This window comes from Piliocolobus tephrosceles, chromosome 4, assembly GCF_002776525.5.
Source record: "Piliocolobus tephrosceles isolate RC106 chromosome 4, ASM277652v3, whole genome shotgun sequence".
NCBI classification, from domain to species: domain Eukaryota; kingdom Metazoa; phylum Chordata; class Mammalia; order Primates; family Cercopithecidae; genus Piliocolobus; species Piliocolobus tephrosceles.
This window is the reverse complement of record NC_045437.1, coordinates 21,707,711-21,717,449: the sequence shown is the minus strand read 5'-3', so window position 1 is coordinate 21,717,449 and position 9,739 is coordinate 21,707,711. Positions and strand designations below refer to the sequence as shown.

General features: G+C 36.8%; 1 protein-coding gene across 2 annotated transcripts in view; it reads left to right on the top strand.

Annotated features, from left to right (window-relative positions):
• Positions 1 to 9,739, top strand: part of CDH12 (cadherin 12) — a 494,468-nt gene that overhangs the window by 138,926 nt on the left and 345,803 nt on the right. Inside the window, exon 2 of one of the 2 annotated variants that reach the window (XM_023218204.1) lies at positions 31 to 447. In XM_023218204.1, the coding sequence (XP_023073972.1) occupies positions 217 to 447 (231 nt within the window). In that variant the 5' untranslated portion in view covers positions 31 to 216. Of the gene's footprint in view, positions 1 to 30; positions 448 to 9,739 lie in introns of those variants that run through there. The other variant, XM_023218205.1, reaches the window with a different exon arrangement.

The following is a 9,739-nucleotide window of genomic DNA, read 5'->3' as shown; positions in this document are numbered from 1 at the left end:
TTAATGTATATTTGTTAATCTACTTCATAGGTCCCTTTAGATGGAATATAATACAGCAGAAGCCTTTTCATCAAAAGGATTAATGCCTGCATTATCATTTCTGCAATAAAACAAGAAGCTAAGTGGTGGAGGCCACAGACACCTCAAACCTGGATTCCACAGTTCTACGTTAAGTTTTGGAGTTTTTATTACTCAGCTGTAGGAAAGCCTTTGCCAATGCTTACAAGGAACTGTTTATCCCTGCTTCTCTGGGTTCTGTTTGATGGAGGTCTCCTAACACCACTACAACCGCAGCCACAGCAGACTCTAGCCACAGAGCCAAGAGAAAATGGTATCCATCTGCCAGGACAACGGTCACATTTCCAACGTGTTAAACGTGGCTGGGTATGGAATCAATTTTTTGTGCTGGAAGAATACATGGGCTCCGAGCCTCAGTATGTGGGAAAGGTAATGGCCTATTTCTTTTGACAACCACTTGATAGGAAGGGGGAATATGCATTGTGTATGTTGTATGGATGTTTTGCACAGGAGTTGAACAAACCAGTGACTAGAACACTGGAATTGAAATCCAAGAGACCTGGTTTATCTTCCTGACTCAATGACCGGGTAAGCTTCAAAATATCATTTAAACCCTCTTTGCTTTAATTATTCCTGATTATTTTAATGAAAAATAATATATGTTTGGTTCAATTTTTAACATTCTTTGCTGAAGACATGAAGTTAAAATATGAAAATGTTATTAAGCGTAATTGTAACCATAGTTAGAACTATAGTATCAGTATAGTTTATCATTTTTATTGCTCACAGCCAAATTGGAGATGTTTAGCAATAAGAGACACAGAAGAATCACCGGGCATAAATAATCTAAACTGATCTTGGTGTTCTTTAATGACAAGGATGTATTTCTTCTTCTTTCCCATTCAAATGTGACGTGCCATTTGGATTGTGGTTCTGAAGTATTCAATTTGGCTTGCTAAAGCTTTATAAATAATTTCTATATGTTCAGCAGATATTTATAAATGTATTTATGGCTGAAGTAATACATTTTGGAACCCAAATATGTACACATCAACAGAGCATACAATTTAAAAATCTTATTGCAACTTTATGGAAATTTAATTTTTTTTCACAAAATACTTGGTGGCAACTGTCTGTTTAAGGACAGTTATGTTCTACTACTTATTTTTTTTTTTATAAAAATTTTTTCACCCATGTCTAGAACAGTGTGACTTGTCCATCACACACAAAAAAATTTCCCCCAGAAATACGTATTATATTTTATTTTGATTTTGTGAATTCTTTTCAAATTTTGTAAAAGATATTGCCATGGGTTTTAATTAAAAAAAAAAAAAAAAAAAAAAAAAAAAAAAAAACAGATGCCTGAGGAGAGTTTAAAATAAATCCAAAGTCACAAATGGAAAACCATAATAGGAAGAGTGTTTGGAAGTGGATATAGAAGATCACGACTCTTGAGCAGCAAATCCTTTGAGCTTTCTGAAAACATAAGCTAAAGATATACATAACAGGTTCTATGATTCCAATATTAGGTCAAAGGAAGAATAGTCATTTAAGATCTGAATTATTTCTACCACATTTAAAATAAATTGCCTTGTGGAAATGTATTTAAAGGATATTAAATGATATAGTGGAAAAGGTCTTTAAATAGAATATTGGTTGAAAGGGACATATAACCAGAGTTTCCACTAAGGCGTATGTGGCCCCAGGCAAATGATTTTTGCAGTGCACCTATCTATGTTTAAAAATTGAGTAACCCCAAATCAAATCAGTCCGCAAGTACCATTCTAGTAGTCCAATCTCAATGATCTTACAAATACATACAGACACAGACACACACACACACACACACACACACACAAACACTGCCATTAAGCAAGAACTGTGAACTATCTCCTTTACAGGCTTCCCACCAGGAGTCAGGGGCTGTTCAGTTGGCACTGGGACAACCCCACGGTGCAATCCCTAAAGATCCACAGGGCACTTATGAACCTGTAGGTTGAGTAGAATGTCAAAGTGAGCCCCAAATGATAAATGGACACTGAGACCCAAACAGTTCCAGCCTAGACCAGAATGCCCTTCTCTGATCATATTGCTGTCCACAGATAGCCCTAGTCACACAAAAAGTCTTGGAAAATTTTGAGGAAGTCATTCCGAACTATGGAAGTCCCCAGAAGTTACTGCATAAAGCTTCTCCTTGCATAATTCCTCAAATATGACCGTGGAATATAACATCACTAACATTTCTATATTGTAAGATAATTTCATGTGGTCCTCCTACACTTGTTTCTTTTTATTTAATTTAATGTAAGAGTGGAATTTTGAAATCCAAGACAAAGGGAAGGGTAACATAGTCTAAAACTCTGCAAGATAGATGTCAGTTATCCCAACTCTGTTTATGACAGAAGCTAGGCATCATATTGAGATACCTGACAGATTCTCTGTTTTTGATTAGAGAAGATCCATAGACCTCAATTTCCAGAATTGGAGGTAATAAAGTTGAAATTAGGTTAAAAAAATAAAACTGACTTTTATTTGAACCTAGAGAGTGGTAGTATGTCATCTCCTCAAACGTTTCATGGGATTGTATATGCCTGTTTTTGCTTGATACGCTGAAATTCCACTTTAATAATTGCTACAACAGTGTAGAATTCATCCAGTTTATTTAAAAGAGGAACTAGTATTTATAAATATAATTAAAAAGGAGTAAGTCTAACATCTAACCTATCATTACATTTAAACAGCATTATTTCCACTGGTACACGGCTCCACGTTGGTAATGGGCAATGAACACCCATGGTTCTCAAGCAATATATATTTCTAATGCAGATGAAAGAGCGGATGCCAAGATTTCTTTTCTACCAGGAAACTAATTAAATTTTAATTAATTGTGTCTTGATGCTTCTAGATTTGAGAATAGAAATATGATAACATGGAGACCAATTTAATCCATTATATATGTATGTACAAACATATGAATATATTTATATTCCACTCATTCCAGAAAGACTTTGAGATTACTCATAGAAAAGGAAAGTATTATGAACAATATGGAACTCAGAGCTAAGGAAAAGGGCTAATGCAAAAATGCCTAGGAAAATTGTTAGTTGTCTACAGTTCACCGTTGGACAACTTGGGGGTTAGGAGAACTGACTTCTCCCTAGCACAGTTGAAAATCCAAGTGCAACTTTTGACTCCCCCAAAACTTAACTACTCATAGCCTGTCGTTGACCTGAAGCTTTACTGATAGCCTAGTCAATTAAAACATAATTATATGCTAGAATACATATAACATAAACATATTATGTTTATATATGTATATATGTATTATAGACTATATTCTTACAATAAAGTAATCTAGAGAAAAGAAAATGTCATTAAGAAAATCACAAGGAAGTCAAATACATTTACTATTCATTAAATGGAAGTGGGTCATCATAAAGGTTTTTTTTTTTTATCCTTATCATCTTCACATTGCATAGGCCGAGGAGAAGGAAGACGAGAAGAAGGTTGTTCTCGCTGTCTCAGAGGTGACAAAAGTGGAAGAAAATCCACATAAAGTAAACCTATGCAGTTCAAACTTAGCTTGTTCTAAGATCAACTGTACTATCTTTGGCCTCAAATATGACTTTCTCGTTCTTGGTAGAAAGAGCATATATGAAAATCATTAATTCGTATAGTTCCCATTGTCAACTCCATATTTTTAGGGACCAATTGGTTTTCTTACATTCAAATCTAAAATAATGTATTCATGTAGAAATTTGTAGAGGCAACTGAGTGACTTAGGTAACATTAGCTTCAACAACCATTGTATTTAAAGAATCAGATGTTCATGTTGATATCCTTGCAAGAAAGCACAAACTGTGCTATTACTTGTAACAAATGTTACTTTGCTTTTTATATAAATAAATCACAAGGGTATACAGAGGTAAAGCTTTCCTCAAATACATATTGTGAATTTAATACATTACCTAGATAAGTATAAGTTTTCATACTGCACAGTAAGAAATTAACTTTATCTGCAAAAATTTGTACTTTATATGTTACCAGTTGTTCAAACTAACCACAAGCAAAACACTTGCATTATTACAGACATACATATACATGTGCACAAGTGTGCATACACACACCATGATTTATGCTTATACCAACATGGATAATTGCAAGCCTATATCTGTGTGGTAGTAAGTTTTTTCATAGCCTCCAAGTTATGTATCCAGGAAATGCTGCCTATTTTATCCCCGAAGAATTAATTTAAGAAACTGAGTTGTCATTTCAGATGAATCCCAGTTAGCAGCAATTCTTAAATCTAAACTGTTTAAAAGGGCAAAAAAATAAAAACGTAAAACATACATAAACCCTAGTTTCAGAGACATCCATTTATTTAACCTACTTTTGATGAACAATGCATTACAACATGAGAGAGTATTAAGCCTGTAGGAATAAATGTTACTGTGACGGTCTCTAGATTACAATTATAAAAGTTAAGCTTTATTGAGTGCTTCCTTTGGGCACCATTTTAATTGCTTTACAGACATATACTTACATATCTGCAAAACAGCACTATGACTGATCTTCTTATTAGTGCTATTTTACATATCAGAAAACTGAGGCACCGAAAAGTTAAATGACTTCCCCATATCTCAACACCCAGTGGATGCTTAAGCTAACATGTCAACCAGGTGGTCTAGCTCCATCGCACCAGAAAATATCATGGTTTATTATCCTTCCAGGCTCTTAAGTGCTAATGATCATTTCAATACTGTATTAAAAGTGCTATAATAGAAACACTATTAGGAAATGTCTATGACTCCATCCAGAAGATGGAGGAATTCTAGAAAATCATCACAAATGAGGAAGCACCTGAGATGAGTCTTGAAGGATGATTTGATTTTTCTAGAAGTGGTAGTATGGGGAAAAGTTTTTGTAAGCCCTGAGGCTTGAAACTTCAAGGTGAGCCTAGGTAGCCATATTTCAGTATAGTCAGATAGTCAGAGTGTAAAACCAATTATTTAGAGTGAATAAATACAGGAAGTGTGGAAAGGTTCAATTCTCATACCCAGATGAGTAGTATTCGTTCTTAAAAGTGTAAAGACCCATAAAGTGCCTTGTTTGGAGATTAATACTAATGGAATTGCAATTCTGGAATGACCCATCAGACAACCAATTAAAAGATGCGTTGAAGACAGGGGAAGAGGTATAGAGATAGGGAGAGCATCTGCAGGAGAAAGTTACAATAGGCGTGAAGAGGAAGTATAATGAAGGAAATGAGAAATTAGAGTTGAATATTTGAAAGGTGAAGAGATAATGAAAAACTTCAAGATTCATTGATCATGGCAATGTAAAGGATGAGACAAATTAGAGAAACATTGTGAAGGCAAAATCTGCAGAAATTAGTGGATAATTGCATGCAGAGAATTAAAGAAAGGGAAGAATAAAAAATGACACAGATTTCTGACTTCTGTTTTATTAGTATCCCTTGTAGATTTGGGACTCAAGTAAGAAATAAAATAATTGGTGTTGGATATCCTATGCCCTTAGTTACTTAGAAGTACACAAGTGAAGTATATCATAGATATTTACATACATTAATCTAGTGTTCACAAAACAGTAATTGGAATACCAATGGTAGTTAAAATCATGAGTGGTTAATATACTCTAGGGAAATTATAGATAACGTAAGAGAACCCTGATTTAAAAAAAAAAAAATTATTATACTTTAAGTTCTAGGGTACATGTGCATAATGTGTACATATGTATACATGTTTGTTACATATGTATACATGTGCCATGCAGGTGTGCTGCACCCATTAACTTGTCATTTACATTAGGTACATCTCCTAATGCTATCCCTCCCCTCCTCCCCACCCCACAACGACGTTCCCCGCCCTGTGTCCAAGTGATCTCATTGTTCAATTCCCACCTATGAGCGAGAACATGCGGTGTTTGGTTTTCTGTCCTTGGGATAGTTTGCTCAGAATGATGAAGAACCCTGATTTTTATTTGCAAACCAGATTTTAAAAATTAGATCTAATTAGCAGAGCCAAAAGGCAAGCGCTAGATAGTGTCATGGAAGATAAACCAGGAAAAAGTTTTAAAAATAAGGAAGGCAACAAATGTTGAACTCCACAGGCCAAATTAAATAATGACTTATTTAATGGAACATTGGTTTTGGTAACTAGTGATCGAGAGGTGACCTTTGTCAAAATAGTTTTAATGGTTTTGTCTAAAGCATAAAGAAAGAAAACAGAGATGTCTACAGCTCGTGGATGATATTTCAAAAGCATAGATGAAAGAGACTGAGGAATGCCCTGTTGATATTCTCAGTTTAATCCTACAGGTGTATTATTTAGTTAGGATTCTCCAGAGAAGCAGAACCAACAAGACATGTATATAAATAGAAAAAACAAAACATTGTTTATTTATTTCTAGTTTTATGCGAACAATTTTATTACTTTTTTAAATTAAATTTAATTTTAAATGCCAGGATACATGTGCAGGACCTGCATGTTTGTTAACATAGGTTAACGTGTGCCATGGTGGTTTGCTCCACCTGTCAACCCATCACCTAGGTATTAAGGCCTGAATGCATTAGCTATTTCTCATGATGCTCTCCCTCCCCCTGCACTCCTGACAGGCTGCAGTCCGTGTTGCTCCCCTCCCTGTGTCCATGTGTTCTCATTGTTCAGCTCCCTCTTATAAATGAGAACATGCCGTGTTTGGTTTTCTGTTCCTGCGTTAATTTGCTGAGGATAATGGCTTCCAACTCCTTCCATGTCCCTGCAAAGGACATGATCTTGTTTCTTTTGATGGTTGCCCAATGTAATTTATAGATTCAATTTCATTCTCATCAAGATACCATTGACATTCTTCACAGAATTAGAAAAAAAAAAAAAAAAAAACAACAACAACTATGTGAAAACTCATATGGAACAAAAAATCATTTTTAAAACATTGGTTCATGCAATTGTGTAGGTACAAGTTCAAAATCTGCAGTAGGGCCTCTAATGGGATGACCTGGGGAAGAGCACCATTCTGAGCCTGAAGGCAGTCTGCTGGAAGAACTCCTTCTTGCTCAGGTGACATCAGTCTTTGTTTTCTTAAGACCTTCAACTGATTAGATGTGTCTCACCCACATAATGGAGGCTAATCTATTTTATTCAAAGTTCACAAATTTAAATATTAATGTCACCCAAAGAATACAGAAACATCAATGATCATGTTTAATCAAATATCACACCATTATAAGTCCGCTTTTTGTCAACTTGGCACCTGTCCACATCTCCTTAAACCATGTTTAATCTCCAAATAGAGATAATAACAAGGTCATACTTCTAACAGGATATAACTATCTTGCATGCAACCAAAAATACACAAACCTTTTTCTCAGAAAAGAATGTAAAGTCCTTGGGTTTGCTCATCTTGATGTTCCACAACTTGATGTAAAATTAACAATACTTAAATACTGTGATATAAAGTCAATACATTTTGTGTTACATGATAAGGGGATAGGAGAGGGAAGAAAAAGGATATTAAATATATCATATTTATAATAAGACAAGGAAGAAGTACTTGTAATGATTATAGCCCTCATTTCCATAACTGGTCATGTATCATAGCTTTTATTTATAACTGCCTTTTTCCGTTACCCATTTTGTATTACCTTTGCTATCAGCAAGCAACTCAGCTGGTAGTGGCTCTTTACCTTTGGGGGTGACACAACCTTAATTTCTAAAGGGTATGGTCTAGACCATTACTAGTTCTGCCTAGATTGGTTTGTTGTGGTTTTCCATTGACTTTAATCATAGGGCAAGGTAATATAAGAGGTGCCCTAAGAAATATCCAATATTGCATCCATTGTGGAGGGTCAATCCAATTTCCCATTGATACTCAAGATCAATCACCCTGTACAGCACAGTAATTTCCCTCCTTGCTCTTGATTTAGGAGGAATGAGGAACTCAAAGAGGCTGAGTGGCAGTCTCAACTTCCAGTTGAATGGAACTATTATTTTGTGTCCTGGTAGAAACATTCTTCCTTCTGGAACTAAGACCTCTAGACCTGCATAGCATAAGTCCATAGGGTCAAGAAGCAAAATTTTTGCTAATATGTCACCAGGAGTAATAGTGTTATCACATTCATTTCTACTTCATAATTCCAGACCAGTCACTTCTGGCTTGAGATTGATTCTGGCTATGGAAGAAATAGTGCCATATATTGGATGCTGATTCAGAGCATTTATAGCCGCCTAGAGACCCTTGCCCCAGCCCTGCAAGGGATTGCCACCTATCTGGCACTGTAACTGAGCCTTCACAAGGCTATTTTACCTTCCCTTCAAGCCAGCTGCTTTGGACTGGTGGGAAACATGGTAAAACCAGTGAATTCCATGAGCATGGGTTCATTACTGTACTTGATTTGCTGTGGAGTGTCATCATCAGAAGCAGTGCTGTGTAGAAGATCAGGATAGTAGATAAGGCATTCTATAGGTCCACAGATGGTAGTTTTGGCAGAAGCATTATATGCTTGGAAGGAAAATCTGCATCCAGAGTGTTTATTCCGGTAAGAACAAAATGCTGCTCCTTACATGATGAAAGTGGTGAAGTATAATCAACCTGTCACCAGGTTGCTGGCTTATTTCCTTGGGGAATGGGGCCATATTGGGGATTTACTGTTGGTCTCTGCTGCTGAAATGTTAGGCCCTCGGCAGTGGCTATAGCCAGGTCAGCTTTGGTGAATGGAAATCTGTGTGTTGTTGGTCTCGTGCCACTGTGGCCCCTTTATTTATGAGCACATTGAGTGATGACAGGAGTAGCTGCTGGAAGAGACTGACTGGTATGCACAGAATGGGTTATCATATCCATTTGATTATTAATATCTTCCTCTGCTGATGTTACCTTTTTGTAAACATTCCCATAAGACACAAATATCTTCACATTTTTTGGCACATTCAGAGGGCTCCATCCCTATACCTCTTCCCCAGAACTCTTTGTCATTAATGTTCCAGTCATGTCCCTTCCAAGTCCCTGGCCATTCAGCCAACTCCTTGGCCACAGCCCATGAACTGATATATAATCTCATGTTTGCCCATTTCTAATTCTATGCAAAATAAAAAACCAGATGCACTGCTCAAATTTCTGTCCTCTGAGAGGACTCTCAGTCACCGCTGTCTTTCTGAGAGCGTCCCAGAGAGCCTATAACACTGCAGCTGTCGATTTCAGGTGGTGCTTGCTTATCATGAAAAACCATCCATAAATCAGGCCCAAGTCTTCTCTTTCTCTCTCAGCTGATAGGGAGCATGTGATGAGGCCATAGGTACAGGCTTGGAAAGAGAAGAGAGTGTGGCAGGAATGGAGGTATTTGGGTCTCTTCTTCATGTCAGTTCTTGTGCATCAAGGGCCTGTTGAGGCCTGATCTTTAATATGTCACTTTCATTTGATGATGGGGTAGCGCTGTGCTCACCTAACTTTATGGTTGCTGGGTCAAGTAGCACATGGTTCATAATAAGCTGCTCAGATCACATAGGAAGTTGGTGTGACATGATTTCAGTGTTCAGTTCTCACTAAGGCCCAGTAGCAGGTTGTCTTCCTACCTTCCTTCCTTCCTTCCTTCCTTCCTTCCTTCCTTCCTTCCCTCCTTCCCTCCTTCCCTCCTTCCCTCCTTCCCTCCTTCCCTCCTTCCCTCCTTCCTTCCTTCCTTCCTTCCTTCCTTCCTTCCTTCCTTCCTTCC